General features: G+C 40.9%; 1 protein-coding gene across 1 annotated transcript in view; it reads left to right on the plus strand.

The window, feature by feature from the left end:
- Positions 1 to 18,420, plus strand: part of diaph2 (diaphanous-related formin 2) — a gene marked incomplete at both ends in the record, with an annotated part of 346,857 nt that overhangs the window by 25,941 nt on the left and 302,496 nt on the right. Inside the window, one exon of the mRNA XM_079228942.1 lies at positions 2,078 to 2,098. Within this exon, the coding sequence (XP_079085068.1) occupies positions 2,078 to 2,098 (21 nt within the window). The remainder of the gene's footprint in view (positions 1 to 2,077; positions 2,099 to 18,420) is intronic.

The raw sequence follows: 18,420 nt of genomic DNA on the forward strand, positions 1-18,420 counted from the left end.
TCTATTAAGCCATATAATCATCAAATCATTTGTAAAATAATAAAATGTCTGATAGTTACTTTGTTTACTTTAGTAAAATATATCCAAGTCCAATTCTTTCCTTCCTAACCGTCTTTCCAAGGGATAATTGTGCATTAACCCTGTTCATTTGAATTTGAACTGTGTTTCAATGGAATCCAGCTCTGCTTTTGTCGGAGCGTGTCTGTGAACGTCCTTGACCATTTGCTTTGCATGAACAGTTGCTTTTCTCTCTCAACTAATTTCTTGTTCTCTCTTCTTGCTGTAAACGTGTGCCAACATCATTAAAACTGCCACAATTCATTTTACACTAATTCCATTACTTATTTCTCTGAAATGTACTTTACTTACTGTCAATGATGATTTCCTTGTTAATGTCAAACATGCCGTGTCTCAGATGTAGGAAGGGTGTCATGACAGGGACTTATAAGGGGGATGGTTCAGCGTCACTATTGAAGTTTGAGTCAAATATTTATGTGAGGCCACCTTCTTCTTTGAACGGGGCCAATATTTGCTCAGATCATCCAGGCCCTTCTCATTAAGTGTTTATGCAATGAGTGTATATTTTTCCATCCATCAGGAAAAAGGGTGGTAACAGCTACATGTATGTTGAGAATAAATATCATAAACTTGTGCACAGTAACTGCCTTTATTATATTTTCTACACTGTTGTATGTGAGATGCTCAATATCATATCTCACTAGTAATATCTCAACAGTACTTATGTTTTGCCATTGTTTTAGTGAGAATAAGGTGTTGCATTGTATTGAAAATAACAAAATAACTTTCTGTTAATGAAACCCCTCAAGCTCCTCCCTGATTGTTGTCTCTGGACACTCAAGATGGTGTCTGTAATTTGGCCAAGCTGCTCGAAAGCAAAACTCAAAAATATGTATCCAATGTTGATGACATCAACATCTGTGGAAGCTTTGAGCTACGTCAATGTGACGATGTGACGATGTGATTTAAAAGGTGTTTAGCCTGCAGTATTCAGGTAAAGATATTCCCAGTGTTTGACAGTGCCATGCCGCTGCATTCGCTGGAGAGTAAAGGAAATGTGTAGACATATTAGAAAGTAGTATGTGCTTGATCAGGTGGTGGCACGAGTAAAAGAGACTTTATGGCTGTCATAAACTCTTGTAGAGGGATGGAGAGGGGAAATCAAGCATAAAATGGCCACAGACTTGGAGAGTTTGAGAGTGACAATAAAAGAAATAGAAAGGGAGATTAGAAGAGATGGAGGGAGGGGGAGTGAATGGGAGGGATTGAAACAAGGAGAGAAAGACAGAGGTAACAAACGAGGAGCCCAGTTTGTTTCCTGTACCTTCCTGCAATCAAAGTACATTTCCTCGGAAACATGTGGCAGTGAAAGAATTGTCAGCCACAGTATAGAATACATTTACTCAGCTGACAGACACCCTCCTACTGTGAAACAAGGGCCACAGTCGCAGTAATAAAAGACACTGCTGCTACCTGGCTCTATTGACAGATAACAAGGTTAAACTCCAAGAATCGGGCTGACTGCCACAGCTCAAGCCAGCTCTCCCATACGAAGCTGACACCTGAAGCCCAACGTTAATGGCAGCTGATGGAAATCAGCCCAACCCCTCTGCAGCCTCACTGTCCACACTCCCCACTGTTGCTGTTTTGAGATGAATCTGAATCTATAACAGTCAGTCAGTTACAATTGACCCTGTTATTAAATTAATGAATCCCTTTTGTGGAAATGAGCGTGTCTAAACATGTCGATTCATCGCCTCCACAGTTGTTGTTGCCATGCATTGAGAATACATTTGTCATGTAACTGTCTTTTTAAAAAAATTAGTAAATCGCTGCTGCAAAACACAGACAATATCTTCAGTATGTGCCTATAATTATGAAAGGTTTTCTCTTGTCGGCGTGTATTTTTTTCTTCTTTTTCTTGTTTAGTGTGTTTGTGATGTCACACAAGTTCCGCTAATGCCTCAACGTGTAATGGAGAGGTTTCTCTGGCCTACTAATGATTGTGCTGTTTGTGTCTTTTTGCACATTAACCTTCTCCGCTGATCGCTGCATGCAGATAACTGGGAGCAAAGTTCCGGTAAGTAAGCCCATTATTTACTTTGCTTCTGAATGTTGTTCCTTCTCTGTATCTGTCGTCACACACACACACACACACACACACACACACACACACACACACACACACACACACAACATTCATCTTCTTTTGGAAAGATGTCGAGGAGCATGTTCCAAACTGTGCGAGTGAGCTCCTTTTCATGTCTTGGACTCTTATTTTCAGCACTGATTTTGCTAATGGGCTGTAATTTGAAAAAGCTTTAAATTGCCAACACAATTCCTGCATGTAAATGGTAGCACTTTCAAATGAAGGATTTTGATATTATGAAAATGAAGCAGGAGGTCTTTTGTTGGCTTTTATGGAATATATTTCAGTGTAAAACCTATTAGTATTTGAATATTGTGCTACCCATAAAGAGTGATAGCTTTTTCAGAAATACTCATAATCTCCCATATAATCGGTTTATCAGAGCATGTTGCATCTAAATGTCTTTTACTGTGTTTATTCTGTCTTCGGGACATAACTCATATCAAGAATTTGAGCACACACTTAAATGCATGTACACACACGCACACTGAAGCTAGTGAACCGCGGAAAAGATGTCAAATACAGCTCTTCTGCCTTGAACATGAATAATAAACTACAATAATTTAGTGGGAGTGTTCACGGCTACATATTTGAATTTGCTGTCAACAACTCTGCTTCTGTTTAAGGCACAAGACCCTTTTTTTTTTTTGCTTGTTATTGTTTTGCTGTTGAAGTTGTTTTCCCTTTACCTCCTTGTCGTAAACAAAAGACCCACGCACTCTTAACAGATATAATTGATGCTATCAATGTATTGGTGACATTCTTTCTTCTTCTTCTGACTAATATTACAATTACCTATTTTCTCTCTCAAGATCCCATAAAGTGGCACCCTGTGGCCCTTTCTAAAGACTGGGTTATGACTTTCTTCGGTGCTTTCAGAAGAAAAGGAAGAGACACACTGTTATTGGTTTAGCAAGTGTTGAATTGCCACTCTAAATGGTGTTTCATTGCCTTTCAAGAGTTCCGTAAGGATTAGGAGGACTGTAGAGCTTAACAGGAACACAGGCGAGGCCAAGCAGCACACTGCGACATGGCCTCTGCTCTGCCCATGCCCTCAGACAAGCCTCGCTCTTTGAGGCATTTTACAGAGACATTTAGTATTGATTGCATTTTCTCCTTCTTCGTCAAACTGTTCTTTTGTGCTTGGTAACTTCTGTGGAAAGAGCGAGTTTTTCAGCTTAGCCTGTATGGACCTGAATGGATCAGCTCTCGATCAGGAGCAATAGCCACGTTGTGTTCAGTAAATGGAATATGACAGCGTGTATCATGGCTGATCATCCGAGACGTGGAGGATAACTACATTTTTAGAAGTTCTGCAAACCATGTCAAATAAACATTAAAAAACATAATTTATCCCTGAAGGGTAATTTATTAGGCAGGCATCGTAAAACAGAAACAAACAAACCGGACATGACCAACAGCAGTGACCATGTAGCAGAGGAAGAGTCAGACGGTTAAATGTCCAGCAGTGATAATACTAATACATACTTTAAGAGCCCTTAAGAAGTTTCATTCAAGACCATGCTGAAGCATTTGATATGACCTTTGTAACCTCCGTGTCAACCGTGCAGCAGGAGCCTACAGATATGGCTTACATACTGAAAGCTGCTGTCATTCTTAAAACCCCGCTGAAAGTGGGGGAAAAAAGGGAGAGTGTTTAGCCGGGTTAGCCGATTCTGGGCTACAGTTAGCCCTCTGCTTTGCTGGCAGATTCTCATTTTCACGCTGTCAGCGTGTGTCAGTCGGATAGAGTGCTCTCAGATGTGCTGGAAGGAGAGTGTTGGTTCGGTTTGTCTATAGGGAACACGCAACTGTAACTCCTCTGTCTCAGGCATGAAATCTCTCTGGCACTTTCCCCTCTCCCAATCGAGAATAAGGTGGGAATGGAGGACTGTGTGAATTGCCTCTAATCCAGTTTGACCAGCGTGTAAGTGTGCAACACGGCTAAATCTCACATGCTCTCTCCACCTCCTTAAGCACGATTGAGGGGAAATATGAGCGCCATACACACTCACACACACACTCACACACACACTCACACACACACACACACACACACACACACACACACACACACACACACACACACACACACACACACACACACACACACACACACACCTTGGAAAGAGCATTTCTGTAGGTGAACTCAGATGGACCAGGCACCTCTCCTTTTGCAGCGTGCGGCAGGCGCCTATTGATTACTACGGCGGCTTTAAAGCGTCGGTCTTCGTAAAGATTGGCCTGATTTACGTCACAAGTCAAGGGCCACGTTGTAACAATCCATCAGTGGCGCCTTGCCATGAAAGTAGACTTCCGTGTCTCCGCGCTGCCATTAACGGCCGCTGCAGTTCGGATGGAATGCTGCCGAGACTACACGTGTGTTGAAAAGCAGCAATCTCCAGACAACAGCAAGGGGATCAATATCTGTGTGACTGGACAGATGACAGCTTATTTCCATGGTCAGCTCTGGGATGGCAGGCAGTGATGGTTGGTGTGCTTGTGTGAACGTGTATATTCCCTGTGTATAGCTGTCAGTGTGTGAATTTGACCAAAGAACCCCAGACCTGAGAGAAACACATCAAATGAGGTTCTGCTGGTTGTTCTTTAGCGGAGAGGTCCTCAACCTGTTTCAGTCGCGATGCCCAAGAGTAATCCGGTGTTGCCATATTGTGAATGTCTGATGTATGCAAATGAATAAAGCTTTGTTTGTGGCGACAGTTTCATTTAGTTTTACCACGTAGCACCTAAGCGTTGTCCAATATGCTTCAGGCACTATGGATTTTTGATACGTTCAGTCACGTTTTCTCTCCCCCTGACCTGCCGGAAATCCCCAGTCAGAAACTCCTATGACCTTGACTTTCACAAACACACTCGATATAATCTATTCAGAGGCAAATTATATTGTTGGAATAGGCGATGTAATGTAAAACAAACACTGCCCCAGTCTAAAATGTGTTATTACATTTTTTTATGTGTTATAAAAAATAAAAAAGTCTCCACAACCATCTGTTGACCCCCAGAAATAATCCCCCAGGTTTAGAACCACAGCTCGAGCTGATTGGGGTTTTTATAGAAGAAGTGTTTTATTTTTCTGCAGAATTATAAAGTGTTTAGGTGTTAGGTGCTAAGGACATTTTTTTCACATCAACCTTTTCAGTGGGTGTATGAGTGGGTGTATGGTATAGTGATAATATGTCAACCAATTGGTTGTAATCATGAGTACATCAGTCTTCAAATCTAGAATCCAGCACTTGTTTGTCATTGAATGTTTTTCCGAAGGACTGCAAGGATACATCCATTTTCATTAATTTGATCAAAGCGAAAGTGCTCTGTGGGGCCGCATATTCGACAACATTTCAAATTAAAAGATGCTTTTGTGTGTTTTACAAGCAAAGCATTGGACAAGCCTTGAACCTTAACATGCTTTTCTCATTATCAAGTTGAGATGAAGAATTTGATTCACGTGCAATGAATGTGAGGTTGTTTTCCTCCGGTTTTAGTGGGTGTATTTAGTAAGTAGCACCACAGGAACATTATTTATTTGGATTCATTCATTATTTGTTTTTGATAAATCTATTGCTTTGACAAAAAAAAAAAAACGAATTTCCCATTGCTTCCTTTGTCTCCTCACATCACACGTCAATCCTCTTACATTTGAGAAACTACGTTCTTCATTTGAATGAATATTCTCAATGAAATGAATGACCGTGATGCATGTTTCTGTTGTTGCCTGTGCTCTCGCTCTCCTGCTCGTGACTCACAGAAGATAGAGTAACACGTAAACAGGTAGTTATAGGTAAGGCCAGAGGATTTCAAAGTAGCCAGATGAGAAACGAGGCAGACAGAAAGAGAGAGTTACAAGGCTATGAGGACAACGCAGACATCTGGTTCCTCTTTAACTCCAAACAAGTGCCAGGAGTGCTTATGAAGGACCTTTGAAAAAAGAAATATGGTGAGCCAGAAAGGAAATCTAGGCACCCTCCCTCCTTCAGTCTCCTCTTTACCTTTTAAAACCACATGCCTCAAAAGACTTTTGTTTCAAGCGAGCTATTAAACTGGGTGCTGAGGGTTGAGCAGATTTGATGTGGCACATGTCCTTGGTGCTTTAAAAGAACGGCAATGAAAAATTAATCAATAGCGTGTGTCTCCCATGCCCTGAGCCAGTGTTCACCATAGATTCTATCTTAAATTAAGATCAAGGAAACATGCTCTCAAGGGGACTGTTTGAATAAGATGTTCCTTAGATTAGCTGTTAGAATATTTTAGAGTTCATCTGATGGACATAAAGAGTTGTCTCGGAGTGAGATGAGGAAGGATTTATTTATTTAATTTATGTTAATAGTGTATCTGCAAATCTGTCGGTGTTTTTTAATAGATATCAAATATTTGCCGTTTCATCTACATAAATGCTTCTTTTCTTAAGTGATGATCACAGGGGAATTCTATTTCCAGGTTTCTTCCTTCAGTGGGCGACTGTGGATCCGCGGTAGAGCAGGGTCGTCCTTCAATCAGAGGATCAGCGGTTCAATCCCCGAATGTTTGAATGTGAAGGTGCCACTAGTTGAAGAGATTTGGGGAAACAAAAGCTTTTAGTTGCTCTCAAATACAAATGTGTGATGATAGAAGTTGATTACATTTTTATCGTGCAGAGAAGTGCAGAGAAGCCGAGGTGTATTTTTCTTTTATGCCGGCTGTAAAAGATGTGTCACAATCAGATCTTAAGTAATATTTTTTAAGGCAAGGTTTGCCAAATAAAAATCTCCACTCATAATTATGTCATATATGATGTCTTCTTATGTGGTAGGTCTTTAGTCTGCTCCTAATGCCAATCCGTGTCATCATTGTGTTAGTAAAAAATAGTCAAAACAAAGCAAACTAAAAACTATCCATCAAGGTATGACAGCCATGCACACTTAAAAGGGTTACAAATACTCCTAATATCAACCCACAGTTGTGGCAATATTGCAATGCTAATTCATTTACCCTCACCCCCCTCTGTTGTTGGCCTGTGGAGTGTGTGGACAGTCAGATGCTAATGACAGACCGTTTGTGGTTGTTTGAACGCACAGCCAAGCTGTGACGGGTGATGAGTTTACCCTTGGGGGTCACCTGTGCGAATCCCTTTTTCATAATTTCTTTTAACCCCTTGCACATTGTCACTTCATGTTGTGAGGGCCATCAGTCATACTGCAGTTGCCCAGAGCTCAGCCAGTTTATTTATTATTACACCTCTCTCTCAATATTCTGAGAGGTCATATTGGAGTTGGGAAAGCAACAACATTTGAATAATAGTGAGTCACGATTGCAATAAGCCGCATTGTGCTGCAGCCCCTGCTTCTGTGTTTACGTAACCCACCTAAGACAAAGTTCACTCTGATGAAGGATATATATATATATACGAGTCCACTTAATTCGCTAACGGTGTCATTGCTTGTGTCACATTTGTCACAGAGTTGAACTTTAAGGTCTACATACGATTTATCAATTATGTTGCTACTTTCTGCTGAACGGCTTGTCTTCAGGCGTTCATGGTTGGATTGACCTTTGCAGGCTGCGGAAGAAGCAAAGGTTTAGCTGTGACAGAGGGTGGGCTGTGTGGGAAGGATTAAGTCAACTCTAGCTCCCAGTGGGGATGACAAAAAGAAGTTACTTTTCCATCACCATTTGTCTTCTTTTTCATTTTCTTTTCAGTCTTCATCTTTTCATTCTTTCCTTCTTCGCTACCTTTTATCCTTCCCTCCTTCTCCCCTCACACGCGTCTCTCTATACAGCATATGTCTTTTCAAAGGCAGAAACAATCATTCCTCTTCAATCAGAAGGGGAGAGCTGGATCTCGTTATTTTGAAGGGAACATAAAAGGCTGAAGTGGTCACAGTATGCTGATATTGGATTGAACAGTAGCTATGGCGGTGCTTTATAGTCTCTCTGTATTTGTGTTGGTGTGTGCACATGCTTGTATGTCCGCGCGTGTGGTATGTAACACTTTTTTTCCCCTCTCAATGTCGTTCCAAGAGACTTGGATATTACGACTTGGATTTAGATATTGCACAGGAGAGATGGAGTATGATGGAGTACCTATAGCGAGGAGGAGGGAGGAATAAATAGGATTCTTAGTTCATTTTGATTGCATATCTGTGAATTTTATGTACTGTATGCACGTCCTCACACCAGTGATGGAGCTTGTGAATACTGGCTATGCTCTCAGTTGTACATTTCTCCCCCACAGCTCTGTCACACACTCAACGGCACTGTCGGCATGCTCAGCTCGGCAGGAGGCTCCTGCAGGGCCGCATTAGGCTCCATAAACTTTATAGCATATTTTTACAACCCGCCTCTCTGTATGCATCCACCATCACATCCCATCGCATCTGCTTTAACTGTTCACACAGCTGTGAAATTCTGTGTACCCCCATGTTTTATGGTTGCCTGCTCCTCCCGTCACTCCCGATTTCTTTATTTGCTCCTTTAGCTTTTTGATATCGTCTCTACATCTGTGTATATTTAGTAAGTTATTTGCTTTGGTTGATGGAGTTGTCTGCTTTTTCGCGAGATGTTATCACGGAGAATGCTTGCTGTGGCTGATGTGATGAGGCACTTCTGTTGGTAACCTTGCCAGGGTCTGTCCTCTTGTGCATTTCTAATCGTTCCAGAGTCAGTATTCACTCTGGCAAAACTGTGCATTCCACCGTGGGCAGGGCCCACAGCAGCATGCACGCATAGACCCTGCTGATTATTTATACCTCTGTTTCACAACTGACACAATGCAAGGTTTGAGGACAAGAAGGCAGCTGTTAGTGTTGACTGGGACCGCGCGTCAACATGAGTGAAAACCAAAGTTGTTGGAGCTGTCGGGTTAGGAGAGAGTCTCATTGATTGCCTGTTTATAATCCCCCCTGCTCGAGCAGTAAGCCCACCAGACCCGGTGGGAGCGTCTTACTGCTCAGTCAACTAGTCCACTCAGCACAACACTGACTAACAAGGTACAGTCTCTGCCTATCAGCCACAGTGTTTTCCTTGCACTGTCATACTTGGACGCACAAGAGTAAAGCCACATAATCGCCTGATCAACAGCCAGGTTCCCCAGATTCCCCAGACAGCTCTCTGTTGATTGGTGACATGATCAAGGCCAGATCACTTGCTGTGTTATTGTCTGCCTTGCGGTTTCTTTTCTAAGGGTGCTCGGGAGAGTTGGGCCACAGTTTTAAAATGTCAGCCCTCAAGCAGGATCACCTTTTTAGCAGTTTACCAGCACTCAGATGGTTGATTGGCCCCTCCTCCTTAGCGACCGAATGACTGAATACATGAGCATAAACTCGCTATAAAGGCTCAGGCTGAAATGACTTGCACTCAGCTTGTTTTGTAAAGCACAGGTTCGCTGCGCCAGATAATGAGGGTTAATTCTGACGGAGTTGGCACCACCGCTTCTTCATGCACGCTGGCAAGGATTAGACGGTCGCTCCTTTTGTTTTCATCTCCATCACTCCCTGCCAAACTTTGTAGCGGTGTAAAGGGCAAACACTAGCATTGGGTAGGTCTTTTGGGATGTTTCACAACAGCGCTGATAGCCTTGGATCTTAGTTTTGTTTGGCTTGCCGAGAGTGTATCATCCTCACTGCGATAGACACAGTAGCTGGTCATGCATGGCCATGGTCTGCCTCTACTCAGGCAGATGCGGGGACAGCTGCAGTTCTCCAGCCAGCATTGTAGTACTGAAGGCAAGCACTTGGTGGCAGTGGGTGCCTATTGAATTGGCCAGTTGGTGCAGTGCATCGGGGTAGAAAAGCCACATTGTTGCTATGGAATTGACCTAATGGGTTTCTCTCAGCCCACGTAGCACACCACTATGTGTGCCACTAATGCCATTTGTTAGACGCCTGATCTTTAAAGGGGAGAATAAGTATGAAATAGCTCAACGGCATTCAAATTGGTCTGTCTTCTCTGATCAATACTTTCACCCGCCTACTGTAGGCAGGGAGTGGAAAAAGAAGGATAAAGAACAGATTCATCATTATTATCTTTCCTTTGAAAAGATTCACAAGTGAGACTGCCTCTGACACGGTGGATGACATCCAACCTCCACCGGTCCACTCAGTCTTCTTTCCTTTTTACGCTTCACCTGCTCGATCAGGGGCCCGTAAGGAAGCACATCTTCCCTTACCTGCTATTGACAAGACCTGTTGTATTGACCAATCTTTTATGCAGTCATACCTGAATTATGTATGAGACTGGCCCCACACTGATAAACAGATGCAGTCCCACACCAACAACACATCAGTTATGCTTACAGAACCACACTATTGATATGTCTTCTCTTCTGGTTCCCTCTGTATAGCCTTCTTATATATTATGCCAGCTGACTGACACCGCATCACTGTCTCAGTCCTTTTGTGTATTCCATTGCAGTTACTTTCCCTCAGAGATATGAACGTCAAATCTCTATCTCTTTTCTGACCTCTTCATGTGAGCTATATTTGCTTATTGACACCCTTAACTCTTGACATGGCACAGATTCTTGGCCACAGTCGGGTCTGGCTTTCATTTATGACCCGGCCTGTTTTCAGCATAGACACCGCAACAGTGAGTTGCACATCTTTGCTCCCCACACTATTTCGACTTCCTCCACCTTGTCATTTGGCTCAGGTGCCCCCACAAATACATTTTTAATGCACAGCCATATGGTGGTCTTGTTTTTCTTTACTTTTCTGTACAGAATATGAGTAAACTAAAGAAAAGAATGTCCACCCCTGCTAATATTTTCACATATGTAGTAAAGGCTTTTGGCTCTATTAAATGTATCAAGCACTTCTTTGGAATGGGACCAATTCCTGGATATTGGCCCGAGGCTGATTTGATGTCAGATGTAAAGTGTTATAGACTCAGCGTGAGAGGTGACATCCAATCATGTTTGAATGGCTGCTGACCTGTCTCTTTATGTCCTGAGAGATGATCTTTTCCAGGCTGTTTGGGTGAATATTTTCCTCACCCTTAAATCAAACATAGTCGGCCAATGGATGTGATTAAAAACACAGGACCTTAGAATGCAGAGCCGTGATGTGTATAATTACACAGTCATTTAATAAGACAAGCAGCGGATTCAGAGTCATGTGTGAGGTGTTTTTCTTCTTTTCCTGTCAAGATTTCCCATGTTAGCTTTCAGTTGGCTGTCTCTGCTGCCGACGGGTGTTGTTTGCTAGATTGTTTGTGTGTCACCTCACATGTCTCTGCGTGAGGAGGAGGAATTTGCTACCACAAAAGAATGAAATTGAGAGGGGAAAAAAGTTCCTTCCAAGCCCTGCAAGTAGAACAAAAGAACAGGCAAAAAAATCTTGATGTTATTATGCCGGCAACATCTTCTGAGCTTCTGATATAAATGAACTAAGGGTTCTAAAATTGTCATTTGAATTATGCCTTTCATCTCCCCGTGGTTTTTAGTGAAGCAGTTCAGCCCAAGTCTCTCGTGAATGTTTTTTTCTCCCCCTGTTTGCATTTCTGAACAAGCGCCATAACTGTAATGAATTCTATTATTTTAAAACCAATTACTGTTAGTTGGGAGCTTTTCACTGTCGTTGTCGTGCTCTCTGAGGAATAGGGCTGTTGCCGTGTCGACTACACTCAGACCTGATGGTATTTCTTCCTTTTCCCTAACCACCCATGCTAATGTCGTTTTCTGGTGGCACTACACACGGCACCTCCTCCATACACAGCATGACTGTTCATATGAAACAGAATTTCAGGAATTCCGAGCACTGATGGAATTCTTTGGTCTGAATTTAGTTGAATAGCATTTTGTGTAATTGAATACTCTTGAGTGAGTGAGAAAGAATTCTACGCAAAGCACCAGAAATACAACGTGGCCATGATTTTTATAGTGCAAACTGCAGCGTTAAAGTAATGATTTAAGTACATTTTGATTAGATTTTTTTTTTTTTTTATATGGTTGAAAATTAGGTTTTTAATATCTTTAGCTTCACAGTAGGGAATATTTCACACTGCATTTTTATCTTGTTTCTTAAAAATCCATTTTCCATCGAAGGCAGCAGGAGTAAATGTGAGACAATACAAAAAAGACGACCGGGACTACAAAATAAAAAGCCAATAGTTGATGCCACATTGAATAGTTTTGTAGAATATTACATGAGACATCTCAGAATCACATTTTCCAGTTGGCTTTAAATGCTCTTTAGGTGTATTTAAATGATCTCCTAAAACCCCCAAAACAACAAAAAGCAACAAAAAGAATAGAAAGTTTTAAGATTGACATTAAAGAAAGACAGTGTGTTGTGTATGAAGGCAGACAAGGTTTGAATGGTTTTTCATTCTTTCCATTTCTTTACTCATTATATGTAATTAATGCTTCGTGGTCTAATATTGGAGTGTCGCTTAAAATCACGTTAGACCATGCAATGTTCTTTGTTCATAATAATTGTATTTCTCCGTGATCACCAAAGTCTTGTCGAGACACTTTTACAGACACTATTACAAAGTTTCTTTTCTGTGCTGCTCTACATTATTTTATTTTATAATCACAGGGCTAATTGGATCCTGCTTCCGTGCTCAGTCAGTGATTGGAGGTGGACCTTTTTGTTCGCTTCTTATTTTTTCCTCCTTCTCCTCCTCCTCCACTTCCACTCACTTGAAACACCAGTGTGCAACTTCAAGTTCTGGTGAACTCTACAGCACTGCACAATAATTTTGATATTCAATCACATCAACTTAACCGTAATAGGCCTCTTGTATGTGCCCATGTGCAAATACGTACACACACTGAGAGAAAGAAGGAAACAGAAAAAGAGAGAGATTAGACACGTTCGCTCATTAAAAGCTAGCCACTCATTCTGCCCTAAAGATTGATTTATAGCTTATTTAATAAGCTGAAAGGTTACCTCAAAACAGATTTTCTCCATAATTGACCAATTTAGTGCCGCTCGATAAGCATTCATGTCAAGCTGAGATGTTGTGGTATTTCTGTCTCTCTCCCTCCCCCCCATTCTCTCTCATGCGTTACCTCTGATATTACAGTGCCATGATTTATCAGAGGAGTTATGAAATATTCAGCATGTTGTATTTTGGATGTTAACCGGATTGGGTCCAAAACCTGGGCACAATGGCTGCAGCTTTAGTTAACATCACTGAATGTTCCCCTAATTAGCTCACTTTGCCCAGCAGCTGTCTGCTATTAGAGTCCTTTGTTCCAGATGTTATCTCATTAGAATGGCATTGATCATCCTAATGACTCTGGGAGAGATTATTGGTCCACATTAGCGTGACCCGCTTGCTGCCTCCTTCCCTGAGGTCAAACCACAAGCTTCACCCATCCATATGTTCAGTTGACGGTTTAAGTATGGGAGCCATTTCCTCCAGTCATGGTTACTTGTATCTGGGATGCCAGTGGATAAGAAGTGGGAATGACTCTGTAATTTGTGGACCTTAAGCCCAGTCTTAGTGTTAATTAGTGGGCTAATGCTAAGTGTACGCAGTTCCCGAGCTGTGAATTTGCCCTAGTGCCAGTGCATTCATGCCCTTTAAAAAATATATATAAATGGGTGGACTTTGCTTGAACTACATGTTTTTGTTTAGAAGTTTAGAATATTGAAGGCTACGAGTTTGTCCATTAACTTTGTTACCTTGTCTGTGAAAGCAAGGTTTTCTCAAGCAAGGATATTTGGTTTTGTGTGCTTTTATATTCAAAGCACCTGACGGAAATACAATTCAGTATTCAGAGTAACTGGTGTTATTGAGTGGTCTCATTCATATCATTCTACACCCAAGGCTTTTATTTTGTGCATGTGTGAGCATGTGCGTGTGCTTTTTAATTTTTTAAATTATTATTATGGACATGCATTCATTTCACATTCAGCATTTACCTTAGTTTCAGAATGACTGCAAATTCACTCAGCAAAGTGCACTCTTAAAACAAACAAAGAAAATTGCTGTAAGTTGGGAAACTATTACAGCCTGGCTCCTCCAGATGTTTTCTTTTATAGCTTTAATTATTTACAATTGAACATCGGAAGCTTTCACCTTCCAAAATAAAATAAATGGATAAAGAGCAAGCTCCTAGATGCGATAAATTAATATAAATCACATATTCTCGCTCCTTTAAGTAAGCTAAAGTGTTCCCGTATACATTTGTTGTACACAGTCCACTTGGTCCAAGTTTGGGGGGAAAAAAATCTAATTCGACCTTTTTGGGAAAAGACAATCTCTCATTAATATATATTTAATGTACTATTTCTATTCATTGATCAATGCTGGGTGGCTCGGATTTTAGCCACTTTTTGAATAATTTGTACTATATTTTTATTCCACCCTTTATACAGTATGAGATGTCACCCAAATACTTTTTTAAATATTTGTATTTGTAAAGCAACTACAAACATGACCAAAACCTCTACAGACAAACAATATCTACAAAAAGACCAAAACAATTAAAAAGTGACACAAAGCATCTGCAAAGAGAAACAAATGTCAACAAGGAGAGACACACAACCACACCACAGAGCGATGCGTCACGTCTACAAAGAGACGCAAAACAACAACAAATGGAGGCTAATCAACTAGGAAATTGGTCTTGCTCCAATGAGGGAGAGGTGGTGGGGCCTTTGGTAATTCTGTGCTCAGGGGCTCATCGTCTCATCATGTCCCCAAAGGGTACAGAGGAAGACAGTTGGAGAGAGATGGATGGAAAGAAAGTTTGAAGGTTGAAAGAAGGATGGTGGTCGGAAACAAATAAGCATTCAGGCAAAGTGATGACAAGAGAATTCAAGATAGGGTGAAGTACAATGTCTTATTACACTCTCCAGGTTGTCCCTCCCTCTCTCTCGAGTCAGTCGTTCAAATCCTGACCTCGCCAATTCCCTAAGGCTACAGTGTGAACCAGCCTTCTGCACCACAATGTGCCTCTACGGTCGGCTAGTTTCTGACATGACTCCTGGAACACTTTTTCTTGCTGCATGGATACCTATTGTATTAACATTGGGCCTCTGTTTTATACTTTAAACCCAAATGTGTAGTAAAACAATCATGCTTAATTGCATCCATCTCAGTGGTTTAGTCTTCCAGGTTTTCAGGCTCCACGGCCTAATGAAAACTGAGAGGCATCAGTTTAATTATAATGTACTTGCATCTTATCGAGGAGAGATTGTTTTTATTTGGAGCCCTAATGAATTTCTCATCAGTTTGTTATTAACATTGTGCTATCTGGAGCTCAAGTGGGGAAGCAGCCAATTACATGGCTTTGTTCTCCCCGATGGACAAGTATTTGTGCCTCTGTTAAGGGAGAAATAATTTGTGAAAATGCTATGGGGGGAAAACATAGCTTCATCTTCCCACCATCTACTGCCAGACAATTTTCTGCTTCAGGTAAAGTCGAATGTGTATGCGCCATTTCTTGCAAGATCTTTCTACTGAAGCCAGCTAGGTATGATTTTCTTGGAACAACTGGCTCATCGAATGCTCAGACATTTTTTGTATATTTTTTATTGAGAAAGATGGTGGTTGGCAGCTGCAATAATGGCTTAATCTACAGAACGAGCATCAAAGCAACACTGCCGATGTTATGGATGTAACATGATAATTGCAAATGTAACCATTGTTTCTTTTTTCTCTCTGCTCATTTCAAATTGAGCTGTTAAAACATTGGGTGCATTGATTCAGTTTAGCCTCTGGTGAGTTTGAGTGGTAGGGCGGAGTGCTGAGTATTCATACAGTGGATTGAGGACATGTAATGATAATTTGACATTCTTACCCATGGCCCTAGCTGTATAGGGCATGGCTTCCTTAACCTAAAACCCATTTGGAACTAATCTAATGGGATATGAAGGGAACATAATGATGTGTGGGACCTTGTTATTTGCCTTTGTTCACAAAACACTTCCCTAGTTTATTGCATTTTGCGGTTGAGGGGCTTGATCACTAGTATTATGGCTTTGTAAATGGGAGTCAATAAATTACCCTCTGATTAAAGACGATGCCCTCACTTTAGGTGTGAGAGCCATTTGCTATGCATGGTTAGCATGAGTCTTTTGGTGTGTACTAGTTTAATCACTTAAATTCCAACTCTCTGGCAGTTGAACGCGGCAAAAACTTTTTTAACCTTTGTTTATTTATTTTCATGCAGTTCTGGAAAGCTTTTTTTTGTGAGGAGAAGGGCTTTCACCTGCATTTACATGAGTTTGACATGATTTATCTCCTAAACGACAGCCTCAAATACTCCGTGTGTCTCCCTTTGAGTTGGACATGTCATTTTATATAAGACTGAAAGCTTGCTGTTGCCCTCTCTGCTTTTTTTCCATTCACTGTACTGAGGTGCCCATTCAAAACATGCCTGCTCAACATGGGATCAACGCTTGGCCTGCTGCTTTTTGTGGCTTTCTTATACAGACACACACTCGACACTGCACCTACTCTGGTGCAGAGCAAACACCTGTGAAAAGAAAACACCTGGGGCCGACTAAAAGATAGCAATAGATTCATTGAAATATTTAGTTATATAATATGTATAATATGCACCTCAACTGTACAAATCACTGTGTATTTCTACTTCCAAGGAAAACCTTGTTGTACTACATATATCTGACAGAGAAACGTGTTATGTTGCAGATTCAGATTCTAAAATATAAGTTCATAGTTTTACTCAAAATAAAGTTTTGAGTAGTCATCTTCTTCTGCTAATACCAACATCCCCAGTGAGAGAAAGGGTGAAAGGTTAAGCAAGAGAGCTTTCGTCTAGAGCTCCCAAATCACTGAATCGGCCTCTGAAAAAAGACCAAAGTTGTGGTAACTCGCGACCAGAAACAATTCTGAAATACATTAGCGGAGGTAACTTCCAAATAGCCTTATTAGTCACTTTATTTGACATCACCACCACAGTTATAAGGTAGAGCGTGGATTTAATTACGGCTGGATTTCTTTCTGCCGGTAACGTCGTTAGTGTTATAATTCACTATCAAGTCTTACACCAGGAAAATACATTCTTAATCAAGAGGGGAATACACAACTAAGTCGCAGCTTACTCACGATCACACCGGTGAAATACACTCTGGTTCAATTCTGCGTCCAGTGGCCTGTCCGCTAACAGAAGAGTGCCCGAGATGATGAGCAGAGCACTATTCGCTTGTTTATTCAAACTTCATTAAAATCGAAGGCATTGCGAGTCTAAATTGCACCAACTTCAGCAAAACACTCCCTCGGGTCGCCGGCAATACACCCGCCAAGTATGAATAGGATCCGATGATCGGATGATTGAATAAACTGTTCTTGACGTAAGTGAAGGACACTCACACAGACACACAAACATACTTTGTTTTTATATTTAGATGTAAATGAAAAGATTGTGGCTTTTAACACAAAGTGCTTCCACAAAGTCATCTAGAACAAGATAAACACAAGTTTGACATGAATGAATATGAATATTTTTGTTTGAGTGAGAAAATAAAATAGGACAGAATATAGTGTTTACATGTTGTTTTGTGATAATACAAACTATAATAAGTAATAGTAGTTCTTGCCTATATTGTTTTGTTGTTTTAATGTGTATATATGATGGGCTTTGTTATTTGACATAACACAGAACAATGTTCCAAACCGGTTTACAGACAACACTGACAAAATGTTTGTTTTAGTTTGACATTTATTAACTTTCTTCTCCTGGTTTGTCAAATTAACGTTTCTTACCCAATTACCATTTTTGACTTTTTAACACACATTTTTCACATAAATAATAGGAAGATTTTACTTACCAAAGCAAAAAAATAAAAAATGCAAATATGTTAAAATCTAGAAAGCTTCACAAAGTTTTCTTCTGCATAGTTATTTAAACACTGCCTCTTAATTACTGATGGCATCGTATTCATGTATGCAGCTCTTCACTGACAACATGAAGTGGAGTTTTGGGTTATGGAAAAACGAGGATGTGGTAAATAACAAGACAGATGGTCCAGGTCTGTTGACGGAAGCTTTATGCATGACAACATGGGATATGAATTGAACTGAATTTCTGCTGACCCCTTTGCTCTGGGAATAAAACACTAACACCCCCCAACAGTTTGTTTCATGCATCTTCAAGCCTCAGTCACACTGATTGCTACACTGTGGAATAGCCTCACGCTTCACTTTCACTTGAAAAACCATACAAGATCCCAAGAGCACGGACGACTCAGAGGCCATTATGGTGGAACTACAGAACCACAAGCTACGCACAATAATAATCTGTTGCACCCCCACACACCACTACCCCTGCCTCATTCTCT

This window comes from Taurulus bubalis (assembly GCF_910589615.1).
Source record: "Taurulus bubalis genome assembly, chromosome: 13".
NCBI lineage: Eukaryota > Metazoa > Chordata > Actinopteri > Perciformes > Cottidae > Taurulus > Taurulus bubalis.